At 35.1% G+C, this 13391-nt stretch overlaps 1 protein-coding gene across 2 annotated transcripts in view; it reads right to left on the bottom strand.

The window, feature by feature from the left end:
• Positions 1–13137, bottom strand: part of LOC113237802 (double-strand-break repair protein rad21 homolog) — a 23522-nt gene extending 10385 nt beyond the window's left edge. For both annotated transcript variants that reach the window (XM_026474471.1, XM_026474472.1), the window contains exons 1-8: positions 12605–13137; positions 12311–12426; positions 11420–11603; positions 9772–9961; positions 7825–7934; positions 7503–7624; positions 7218–7323; positions 6984–7122 (exon numbers count right to left, since the gene is read on the bottom strand). In XM_026474471.1, coding sequence (XP_026330256.1) covers positions 6984–7122; positions 7218–7323; positions 7503–7624; positions 7825–7934; positions 9772–9961; positions 11420–11603; positions 12311–12426; positions 12605–12862 — 1225 coding nt within the window. In that variant the 5' untranslated portion in view covers positions 12863–13137. The remainder of the gene's footprint in view (positions 1–6983; positions 7123–7217; positions 7324–7502; positions 7625–7824; positions 7935–9771; positions 9962–11419; positions 11604–12310; positions 12427–12604) is intronic.
• Positions 13138–13391: the final 254 nt, after the last annotated feature.

Raw genomic sequence — 13391 nt, 5'->3', positions numbered from 1 at the left:
AGTTTCCCCGTGAATTTGTTTTTATTTCGAGCCACCACCCCACATATATATGCACGTACGAAATATATAATAATATATTCACGAGTCCCGAGGCTTCTTGGCCCGAGCCAGAGGCGAGGGTCAAAACTCGAGACTCGTGAAAATGACAAGTCCGCACGTGTATCAGACGACGTTTTTAAATACATGCGAAAAAACTACACTATAGTCATGGGGTCCCAACTCACACAAAATATTTTTAGTACAAAAAAATAATCATAGATGCCGCCATGGATAGCCTGTTGGATATTAAGTAAGCGAAATTGGCAATTTAAGCCGTAGTTACGTAATTACAAGTAAAAACTAAAATATTTCATGATAAAAATGAATATTTTCTCTCAATCAACACATTTTTTAAAAGAAAAATACACAACTAATAGACTTTAACACAGCTATTGTTTATCAAGTCAACGCCATCTATGGCCCATACGCGCCGTCAGCTCTATTGATTTAGCTAATGGATTGTCATTTAGCTAATGCATTGTCATTTTATTTTGACCTGGTCACGCTAGATGGCCCTGATATTAAAAAACATAATAAACTACCTTCGCGTTTTGTTCCTCTATTTTGAAACGTTTCTTCAGTTTATTTATTTCTTAATTTTGTTTTATTTATTTTTTATTTTAAAGTTGTTAAATTAAATATCTAACAATATGAATGGTTTTAGTACTTAAAAACGTTTTTGATTATTTAATGATTTATTATTTTAAAACGTTGATTTTTTTATTGAATTGAACAAAACGCGCAATCGGTTGTTTACTTGTTTGTTTGTTTTGGAAGCGAAATTTTGCGAATTGACACGGATATTTTAAATGCTATTAAGTAATTAAATACGACTAGTGCTTGAAATCTGGACTCCGACGAATCTCCCATACACTACGATTTTGCTTTGAAATCTGGACTCTGACGAATCTACCATACACGACGACTTGGCTACGGAAAACTTTACTGATCTCGGTTGCAACATCATCTGGGTTTCGTTGATTTTCGATTTAAACAAAACAAAATGTCACCGGTCAAATGTTCGTATTTTATGTGCAATTACACATTCAAACAAAGATCCATGTTTCGGTTCCCAATAAGCGATCCAGCCCGTTTAAAAGTTTGGATAAATTATTGCGGTAAGTCTTTCTATATCATGTACCAGCTAAATATGTAATTGAAAAGTGTTGAAAAGCAGGTTTCAATGTAGGTTTTCAGATTTATTTAATTTTATTATTTCATTATAATGAATTAATTTTTGTTTTAGGTAACATGACCATAATGAATTACAATGAAAATATACTCCGTAACAGATACCTCTGTAGTGAGCATTTCGACAAAAAATATATCCAAAATGAAAGTGGACAAAGAAAGAGGCTGTCGAAATTTGCAATACCTTTGCACTATAAAGATGATGAATGTTGCAGCAGGTCACATTCACCAGTTCCATCAACATCAAAAGGTAAACCTTTTGGTTTCAGTACCAACACTGTATTACTTGAGTGAACATGATGATGATGAATTACTTGAGAAAAAAAAATTCATAAAAAAGTTATATGTATTCTTATACATAAATAATTTGTATTCTACTTCACTTGAAACTTCAATAATAAATGATGTTACATGGGATGGAAATCATTCCATCATCAGCGCATAACTTGATGATCATCATCGCATCAGCGCATAACTTGAATTTTAGCAAAGCCTTCTTCTGTTGTTACTATCAAAAGTAAAATGAACATATTAATTTGATAATGAACCATTTTTAATACATTGTTTTTTTTAATATAAATATGTAAGTGCGTATTTGACCTCTATCTCACCTGATGGCAAGTGCATGCACACCTAAATAATGCCAATTCACTCTCGCCTTCAAAAGGCACAAGTTATAATGTTCAGGGTACAAGTTTCTGGGAAGGGTATTCCACTCCATAGCCATTCGCTATATAAATGTGGAATTGTAACGCTTTGTGTCAATCTTTGGAATATCCACAACGAATGTGTGGAACCTAAGCCTATGTCTAGTCCCCCGTGATGGAAAGGGAAAAATTAAATTGTGCCATTCCATTGCACACTCTCCATGGTATCTGCTAAAGTTTTCATATTCATAAAATTTTAACTTATATTAAAATTTATACTTTATTTAGGCATTGTTATTATTCCGAGACTAGTGGGTTAAGTTAGTGAGTAAATGTGTTTGATTTATTTTTCTGTTTTAGTGCAAACTTCGTCACCTCTGAAAGTAATGACTCCTAAAAAGTTATATAGCAACAAAATGATAAAAGAAAGGCTTCAACCCAAGTCACCTAGTGAAACCACAGTAGATTTTAGTACACCTAGAAGAAGAAAAAGGACTTCAGTTGATAATGATACACCAAGGTGTAAAAAATTAAAAATTAGTATAAAAAATTCAAGTAAATTATTAAAAAAACAAAAAAATAAATATAATAGGCTAAAAAAGAATTTACTGAAAAAAAATTGTGTCAACTTAAAAACACATAAATTTAAAGGAGATTTGGCGAAAGTGTTTACATGCATGCAATTTAAAAATAAAAGTAGACAATGGAATGAAGATGAAAAAAATTTTTGCTTATCTTTATATTATAAGTCTCCAGCTACATATAAATATCTTTTAAAAGGAGGCCTGGTCCTAGCTGCTCCCACTACAATCCAAAATTGGCTCTAAGCTACAGATTGTCTGGCAGGTATTAATGAAGATGTTTTTCGTAATATTCAAATGAAATTTGCTGATCAACCAATTAAAGAAAAAGCCTGTGCTGTATGTTTTGATGAAATGAGTATCAAGACTGATTTGGAATATACAAAAAAATATGATTTGATTGAAGGATTTGAAGATTTTGGTGGTGGTGAGCGTTCCTCCAAGGAAGCTAAGTATGCACTGGTGTTTGTTGCCAGAGGGATTTACATTAATTGGAAAATCCCTCTGGTATATTTCTTATCAAATCAGAATGTCATTGCTGAAAAGTTAATAATAATTATTAAATCCATAATTAATAAATTATTTGTGATTGGATTATTGCCAAAAGTAATTATATGTGATCAAGCAACAACCAACGTCAAGGCAATCAAATCCTTGGGGGCAACAAAAGATGATCCTTTTTTTTTATTGAGAATCGCAAAATATTTTCGATCTATGATGTTCCTCATTTGATTAAAAATATAAGAAACAATTTACTTGATAATAATTACGATTTAAATGGCAATGAAATTTCGTTTGATGACATAATCAAGGTTTATAATATTGATAAAAGTAATAAAAGTCGATCTTTGGGAAAATTGACCCCAGTACACTTGAAGCCAAACAGTTTCCAAAAAATTAAAGTTAAGTTAGCCACACAAATATTTAGTCGATCAGTAGCGGCCGCGATGGAGACGGCGATAGCCAGTGGAGAGCTGAAGAGTGACACCGTAAAGAATACAGTTGATTTTGTGAGAAATGTGAATGATTTGTTTGATTCATTAAATTCAAAATGTAAATTTGATAGAAATCCATTTAAATGCGCAATCACTGAAAACAAAGATTCTTTAGTTCATAAAACGTTAAGTAAAGGAAACGAAATGTTCAATCAATTGAAAAAAGTTACGATTTCCAAAAAAAATTAGAAAAAATTGACGTTTCCTCCCTGTTTTGAAGGCATACAGCAATCAATTAACGCTGTACTTCAGCTCGCCACTGAGGAATTTTCACAAGGCACTGAAGTCAAATTTCTTATGACAAATCGATTAAATCAAGATGTAATTGAAAATTTGTTTGGAATTTATAGAATGCGAGGTGGTTGTAACAGGAATCCAACATCAAAAAATTTAAGGTCCATGTTCCGATCAAATTTACTAAATAATTTAATCAAATTAGATAATACAAATTGTGAAATTGATCAAAGTCACTTTTTAAACACAGCTGAAGCTCAACTGCAAAATACACAACCTGAAATGTCATCATCGTCGACATTGACACACCCAATTGCTGGTCCATCAAGTGCAGTCGCCTTGCCCGTTATTTCCTCCCCACCGGTTCAATCGTACACATCTCAAGGTAATCTAACCGTTATACCCCAAGAAATAACACTGGAAACTTGTTCTGTTGTGTATTTTGCTGGCTGGCTAGGCAAAGTGACAATAGATAAATTTGATTGCTCAATGTGTAAAAGAATTTTGATTAATAATGAAGTTGATTTGGCTGATAAGAAGCAATTGTTGTTGATTAATAAAACATATTCAAATTTGACAACACCAACACTTAAAGCCCCAACTGATTTTTTGTACTGCTTAGCAAATGAAATGCTTGATTTATTTAATAACAGCATCAATATGATCCACAAAACTGATTTGGTGGCAAATTTAATGAAAAGTGCTAAGTGCATTATAAACCTCCCAGATGATTACCATGATTACAATCATATTGATTTTTTAATAACCAAATTATTTGTAGTTAAAATTCACGATTATTGTAAATCAAGAAATAAATCATTTCAAGGACGAGCCAAATTAAGAATTCTCCAACATAAATAAGGAAATCAATGATGAATTGTTGAGCCCCGCATTCGGGAACATTTAAAAAAAGGTTTCGCTTATTGATTGTCAACTTGCTGCACTCGGCGATGGTCCTCGAGCCAGTGCGGTGACCAGGCTCTTGAGGTGTGGCATATTATATCTGCCAGATCAGACGCCAAAACAGCTAGATTGGTTGAATTCATCTACTTTCACAGTTTAATGACATACCGCATTTTGCATTGGGGTAATGCTGCCGACATTGACTTACGCCGATATTAATAGAACAGTATTTTTTTTATTCAAAATAGTGACAGACAACATTAACACGAGAAATAAAAATAAACTAGCTATTCTTGACAATTTTCTTTACAAAGTCATAAATTCATTTAAGGGGCAATGTATAAGCTTCAAAGGTTACTTTATTGTACAGCGTCTGCGTACTTGGATGACAAGAACCCGTGGTAGTGACCCGTTAAGCTCTTGCTGGTAGTCTCAATCTAAGATGTTTGAAATAAATATTGTAAATGTTAAAAGTATTCAAATGTATATTAAAAGAGTAGAGTAGAGTTTCTTGCTCATTCTTCTCGGGGGACTCTGCCTTACGAATGAGCAGTAGACTTTAATCAGTACGACGATTTCAAGTGTAATTTGCTTACTTATGAAATAAAGATGATTTGAATTTGTAATGAGAGTGATAATAAAACCGTTGCGCAGTGAACATGTTTTCTTTCAATAAGTCCACAATTCCCACATTTCTCATGGCGATCCAGGAGTATGCACTAATCTTTGTCCACAGACCTGCCATTTTATGTTTTGACCTCTGGTCTCTTAGCAACTATTCGAAATCAGAGGTCAAAAAATGTTGGCGTCGCAAGCTTATCATACATATCCAGTACCTTGCCATCTGATTACGAAGTTGTTACGAGTCCAGGGGTAAATTGTAATTGTTTGATCACGCTATAGTCACAGACGTAAATTTGAAAATACCGAGACTGGCAGAAGTGCCATGTGATGTCGAGAGTCATTGATAATACCACGGATTTCTTACTGAACTACAGAGTTCACATCGCAGTACTCATGGAAGAATGGCATAAGTGGAGTTACGCCAAAAACATTATTTGCTCTATTATATACATAAAAATATAACCTACATTCTCTCCAATTCTTGTAACTCTATCTATAATGTTTAGTCGATAGAGTTACAAGAATTGGAGAGGATGTGGTTTATATTTTTCTGTATTTAATGGAGCAATAAACATGTTCGACGTAACTCTACTTATGCCATTCTTCCACGAGGAATACGACATTATGAGAGTGTGAGCGTGCTACAGTTCACTCTAATGTTTTAAAAAGTTAACTAAATAATACAATTGGTACGTACTAAAACATATGAAATTTCTGTTATATAATATATGCCCTAAAATATTATCTTCTTCCTAACTTTAATTTACTGAGATATTTGACTTCAAGAACAAGGGTAAAATATTGTGTCACACACCGTCTAGATAGGTAGTGTACCCAACTGATATCGTTTACATACATTATTTAATAAAAAGCAATAGTTTAGTAAAAACCAGTAACGTGGTTTTATTTCCGTACACGATATGTGACAGAACTTACTATGTGGTTTTACGTAAGTATGTATCTACGTAAATTTTAAAGACGCAACAGGCCTAAGTTTAAATCTATTCATCGAATCAATCTAGCTAGTGTTAAATGAAAACGCCATCTAGTTACTATGCAGGGTAATAAGCTTTCTACCTCCTACTTTGACGTTGCGTTATAGTCGCCATCTAGTGTACCATAAACGAATCAAAATAGCTAGCGGAAGCTAAAAACTTAGCATGGACTCATTTTCTTGTATGGGACTGTGTATCTGTATATTCTGTAATCTGTGCTATAGTTAAATAAAACAGTATTTAAAAAAACCTAATTTTTGCCCGACTTTTTTCAATATGGCAACTGTTGCTAGTATTCAGCCACATTTAAATTACTATTTTAGTGGCGCGGCACGCAGCGGTCTCGCGTAATATTCCCCTCCGGTCATTGCTAATACTCAATCAGCCAACTTTATGGAAAATATTTTGGTATTTTTAAAAGTAACCCGTTGTTTTATAAAACACCTATGCAATTTAAACAAATAATACGTTTGGAAGTAAATATAAGTTTTAATGACAAATGACTTACGGCACAAAAATATTAAATAAATATACAACCTCTTTAGTTCTATGTTTAAGACTTGAAACAACAGTAAATTAAAAAAAAAAAGGGATAAGTAAAAAGCACTAGTGCGAAAAATCCAACTTTCGGCACGATTTGTAGTACGAAAAATACTACGTTTTGAGCAACTGTATTAAAAATTAATTTTAAAGTATAACAAGGATTAGGAGATCAGTTCTACTTCATCAGTACCTTACAGATCGTCGGAAGAATTAGAGTTGTAGGTTTGTTACCTTTGAGGACGGTAGCGTCGACAGGCGCGAGAGCGAAGGACTCTTCATCGTTCTGCAGCAACGTCGTATTATCGGCCGGTGGAGGCGGCAGAGGCTCGGCCGCCATCTCCGTCGGGCCAGTAACGATGTCATCCACCTCCTGCATTCAACATGTTACTTTTAACTACTGTCATAAGAGCACTACGAGAACACTTCAAAATATGAATAACGAAATATTTTGTAACGAGTTCTCACCATAGGTCTAACTGAAGGCGGTCGCGGAGCTGCGGGTGGCGGCATAAGATCCGCCCCGTCCAACGTCCGAGAAGAGCCAGGGTCGTGAGGAGGAGAGCCACCCCAACTGGATAAAAAAACCACTTAATTACCTGATCTCAAACCGAAAAGACAAGCAACATTGCAATGTGTTTTTCTAAACACATTTTCTATTAGAAATTTTGCTACGAAAACTACGTACATAGAGTGTAACTGACTCCAAAGATTGTTGGTCTAATTACAGACGTGACTAGCTTGCTACAATACCTGTGCTGCGGCGAATTGCCGGCATCGTAGTGGTCGCCCATATCGTCATCGGAGTCTGGTGCGTCAGCCGCAGCGTCACCCTCCTCGGCTGCTGCAGCCACACCCGCTGCTGCGATCTCAGCCTGTACAAAATAATTTTATTATACCAACAAAGTGATCACTTACTTCCCTGCCTAAGATTGCAATGCTTACATTATTTTTTGTAGTTGCTAGGCCAAATATTTTTTTCTAGGGAATAAAAAGATTGTCAAGTCTTAAAGAAAATAAATGAAATATAGTTTTTCATACATTAAAGAGTAAAGAAAATTTTTAGAAGACTAACCTGTAACGATTGTGGCTGCGCAGACGTTCCAGGCATCGCGGAGGCACCGGCTCCAGAGCTGCCCGCGGTCACATCACCGAACAGATCGCCCTCGAATAAACCGCCAGCGTCTAGACCATTTCAATCATTTACATTTTAAAATACAGCACAAAATTTTGAACTAGATGATACCTGAAAAAAATAGAACACGCAAGACCCAAGACTCCCAAGGTTCAAACGGACTCCTGAGGGTTTATGAGATGATCCAAAGGGTTCGTGGTAAGCAAAAAACATTTCGATGGGCGAAAGGATAATCGTAGGGGAAAAGATCGAAAGATTTCACTAAAAAATTTTAAAAGCGATGCTGAGCAAAACGACGCGTCGCGGATGTTCAACATTAACTTGGGTTACTTATGAATTTCTTTATAATTATTTCATTGAGATTCCATATTTTTACTCAAATATTGTCTCTACTTTAATTTAATTCTAATATATACAATACTTAATATAATTCTTCATTGTTTACACTTATTTGTCACGAAAAACTATATTTTTGACAATAACACATTGGTCAGAACAGAACTATGAGTAAAATAAGCTCTAGTAAGTATTTTTTATTGTAGCGCAGCATGTAACTCTCATTCATAATAATTCTATTACGCCTGATGGAGCTCTACCACTCACTAAATTGAGTACAGCATTGAATGGTTAATAAACTATCTGATCTGTAGCTTTGTAGATTTGCCGTGCACCGCTCACGGCTTAGCAGGCACGCACTTAATAGATTACAGGAAATATTTTGACAATTAAAAAAAAATTAAATGTGTACATAATTTATTGATCTACCTAATTTTCTCATCAGAGCGTACAGAATGAAGTATTTTTAGTAGATTTTATTTATTATCATATTGTAGTTGTATTTGGGGTTTCATATTAACGTGTTCTTATGATAAGGGGTCCATGACTGAATAAGTCTGGATCCACTGCTCTAGACTGACACACACTTAGTTAATGTTTATAATATGAGAGGTTAAAAAATTGTATTAGTTGTGGAGTGTTTTGTCGTCTTTGCTCCTTATATCAATGTCTCATTACCACACAAATAAAGGTGCAAGGTGATTACATGCCAATTCAGTGATATTTGTTGCATGTTGATAGAAACCTCAGTACTAACCATAGGTTTGTTATCGCTAAACTAGACAGCACACTAGTGCTGTCGCGATTTAGTATTAGTTTTGTAATATCAGCATTAACAAATTTAGTCTGTTATGATACCTAAGAGTAGGGAATTAGCCTGGCAGTCCAGGAGTCATACATTCTGAATGTGAAATATCAGGCGTCTGCTGGGAGTGCATTGGTTGGTCGGCACTACAGTTGGTAAGTTTTGTTACTAACTTAGATCCAGTATTTGTTGTCTAGACAGCCTGAAGATAGACTATGACGAAGCAGTAACAGAATTTCAATGAGACCCGCAACCTGTATTGAATGTATATGGGCATGAAGCAGTGGCAGAAAAAGGGCTGTAGGAGTGGGTGTGGACGCCCATCATAGGGATCAGAGGATTCCACTAGTTCAGATGCAGAGGATCAAGATGAGGTCAAGGACCTATTAAGACTATGATAGTAGTCCTATGAAGTAGAATAAAGTTGGAAGAGGTCTATGCCAAGAAAGATACTCTATTACTGGCTGTTGTGATAGAAAACAATGTTGCATATTATTATGTAATTTACATTACGATAGAACTTAGGCGTGGCAACATGTACACTTTCGGGCGTGGTGGTGTTGTAATTGTCATCATCAATCATCATCATCATAATCATATCAGCCGGAAGACGTCCACTGTTGAACATAGGCCTGCCCTGATGATTTCCAGACTAGCTGGTCGGACGCGACGCGCAAACATCGGTCATCAATCCATAGTAATAACTAATAGTCATATTTTGTGCTAAGATTCGAGATTGAACTCACGTCCAAAATCCGGTACATCAGTGATAGTGCCGCCAAATCCATCGTCTATTGTCCCGTGTGGCGCGGCCTCCATGCGGCGCTCGTGAGGCGGCGCGGTCAACGCCGGCACTCCTGCCGCGCTCGTACTTGGCATACCGGCTTCCTTTCCGCCAAGTTCTAAGGAAGACCCTTCCGCGAACAGGAGGTTACTCTGAAATAGATGTAACAGTTATTAGCTCTACTTCAAACTCTTTATAAAAGGTTTTTTTTTCAAATGCAGTGGCTTTACAAATCATCGAAATTCGTTTTTGAGATGAACTTTGATGAATTACAGACATAATTCTGACACTTTTATAGGACACGCAAAAACAGCTCATCAAGCAAGGAAGGCTTGATCTCTCATTTCATATGTGTAATAAGACGGTTTAGTACAAATACCTTTAACACGAGCTTATAAAACCATACAAAAATTTTTGTAAATACATAAAATGCTTAAATAAACTTAACATTAATTATTACATACATTGAATATAACATTATATATTATAAACAACTTAAAGACCTTATTTTATTTTGACTAAAACACAAACTACAAGAAAAAAAATGTAATATTAATGTGTGATACACATCTAATCACCTGGTCTCAAACTAGGGAATTCCTAGTACTGGAGTACCAGATCAATGACACCCAACCAGAACCAATTCAGAAAAGTTTGTTTCTCAAATTAGACTTTTTTTTTATGTAAAATAGGAGGCAAGAGAACAGGCAAAACACGCAATAGAAGGTGGCCATTGTTGCCCATGGATATCTGCAACATCAGAGGAGCTGCATTAATAAGTTTTACACATGAATTAATAAGTTTTTGATGGGTTTTATGTTTGTTAATCGAAAAAAATAATAAAAGACTGATTAAATTGATCAATTGATCAATTCAATCGATTGTCATTTCATATAATTTGTGTTACATAAATTTCCTCCTCTGTATAATCACTTAAAAACAAAAATCTATTTGGTAACAGTTAGTTTCTCGTTTTTGATATTGTATTGCCTGCTTTTAATAACAAATATTCTGAAGAAGGAACAAACTTCAGTGATTACTCAAATATAATGTTTCCACAACATGTAGGTATATGTTTAACATGTATGTATATTAATTCAAATGTTTCTAACTATTTTTCTTCATTCTCATTCTTATAAAGAGGCAAATGATGGCATACACTATACAGACTAGTTATTTATGATGAAGGTTGCCATTTTAAAAAAATCGCAAGGTGGCTTGCGTTATGATATGAGATGTCCTAAGTAGGAATTAGTCAATACAATATGATACTTGTCAAAAAGTATTGAATTAAAAGTATAAGTATTGGAAGGAAAAGTACTCAATACCAAAAAGTATAGATACTTTCTTTATGTTCCTATTTTTACAACAAAACTTGTTTGAAGCTAGTTTCGCTTTGCTCTCCAAATGACCCTGGAAGTGGACATTGTTCGTGATATCGATTTCAAGGATCCCAAAACTCTTAGTCTTTTGGGAATCAAGCTCAAAATCTCCCACAGTGCTAACCATTGTATGACTGTGTTTGTTGAGATTATGATTAGAGACAATTGTTTATGATTATTTTTGTAACATTAATAAATAATAATTACAATATATATTTGGAAACTTACCTGTTCCAACCCCCCTTCATTGTCAATAGCTTCTCGCATAATATCAGGGTTGTCAGTATCAAATCCCATGTCTCCAAATCCATCATCATGGGTGACCAAGTTCAATGATCCATAGTCTTCACGCATTGTGATCTCCTCAGCCCTAGACTGGTTTAACGAGAACTGAGCCTCAATGTCCACTTCACTGTAAATAAACAGTATTAATTGAGAATTGGAGCACTTCCTGATGAAAGAGCTTATCGAGTCTTTCCCATGCTATTGTAATATATGCCATGTAGTGCTGAGTTTACTGTAATCTACCTACGTAAACCTAACTGGTTTTCTTACTAGCATTGGTTCTTTGTCCTGAAATTATCACTCATAAACCTATAAAGGGAGGCAAGGCTACTAAGCAAACATCATTTCAAAAAATATCTTGTTGCCAGAGATGTTGATGAAGTGTGGATTAAAAAGACATCCCTCCGAGTTCCATCTAAGGACAGGGTTAAGATAGTATAATATTGTAATAATGATAAAAATTTAGTTATTGTAGTCTTACATTACTTGAGTACCATCACAGTATAATTCACAAATCAACATAGGTCTCTTTAAATAGAGTATTTACTACACAATCAGTTAGCTGGTAGAGGAGCAAAAGCTATTAAGCTGCTATCTAAAACACAGGGAGTCACTTTTGTATATCCTTTAAACAATTTCCTGTTCATCGTTTTCATACAAAGTTACAAGTAAAGCTCAAAAACAATTATGAGTGGTAACCCGTTTCAAAAAAAATTACTTCAAATTGCACACATTTGGTTTTCCCAACAAACTTTGCAAGCTTTTTACATGTCATGGTTGTTGCTAATCCTTAAAAGATAATTAGATCCAAAAAATAGAACTCAATAAACTTACTTCAACTCGGGCATTGCTGTATCAAAGTCGTGGAAGACCTCTGGCAAAGTGATAGCATTCATAGCTGCCTCTCTATGCTCTTCCGGTAAATCTACCATGCCAGGTCTGAAGGCCATCTACAAGAAACAAGAATGTTGAAATGTTATGTTTCATTTGACAAAAATATTTGTAGGGTTATCGAAGAGTTTGCTTAATGTTACTATATAATCGCATGGCACAAGAAAAATATGGAATCCACAAGTTATCAAGTTAATTTTTGTTATTCCATATCCAATTACAGAATAGTAAACAAACCTTTATTTTCACGAAAGCTTCATTACAATCTTGCAGTAGATACTTCGCCTTTCTCGAATAAATTCTCACAACACCAAGCAGAAGGTGACCAGACGTCCGCAGCGCCATTTTCACTTTTGGCTTTAGGATACCATCCACAGATTGTTCAATGTTAGTCTCGAATACATGGGCCTTTGTCAGTTTCTTGTCCCAATGGGCCGCCAGCCAAATTTTGGCCAGCGGACCCTTCTTGGCCAGCACAAAATGTGCGTAAAACATGGTGATTCCTGACTAACTTCAACCACCAGTTACATCAACTTTATCCTGTAATTCAATTAAGGACGTGTAAAGTAACAAAACGGTTACTTTGCAATCTTATGTACAGTCCACAACAAAGTCCACAATACTAAAAGCAAAGCTTTTTACGGGAACATTAGAGTTAATATATGTAACGCCTCTGAGCAATTTGGCGCCTAATCTGTTTCGGCGACTTTGAAACACTCCAGAAAAATTTAACGCAGTAATTTTGGCGTGCAGAGATTACTATGATTTCTAACTTATAATTTACACAATTTTCATTGAATTGTACGACATAATCAGCATAAAAATCTTTTAATTTCACCTTTCACAAAAACACAACGTAAACATGACAACAATGCGTTTTCAAGATGGCGGCGAGAAGTGTCCGCTCGTTCGTTATTTTCGTTCAAAATTCGAAAACCGGTAAACTGTATTAAATTACTAACAAACTCCATTCACAGGAAGCTTTTGACGCAGCAGTCTTCACAAAAGCATGGATAGAGCTAAG

The sequence above is a fragment of the Hyposmocoma kahamanoa genome, unplaced genomic scaffold (genome assembly GCF_003589595.1).
Source record: "Hyposmocoma kahamanoa isolate Upper Pololo Valley unplaced genomic scaffold, ASM358959v1 94, whole genome shotgun sequence".
In the NCBI taxonomy this organism is placed as follows: Eukaryota; Metazoa; Arthropoda; class Insecta; order Lepidoptera; family Cosmopterigidae; genus Hyposmocoma; species Hyposmocoma kahamanoa.
The sequence above is the reverse complement of the archived record's forward strand: the minus strand, read 5'-3'. Positions and strand labels throughout refer to the sequence as shown.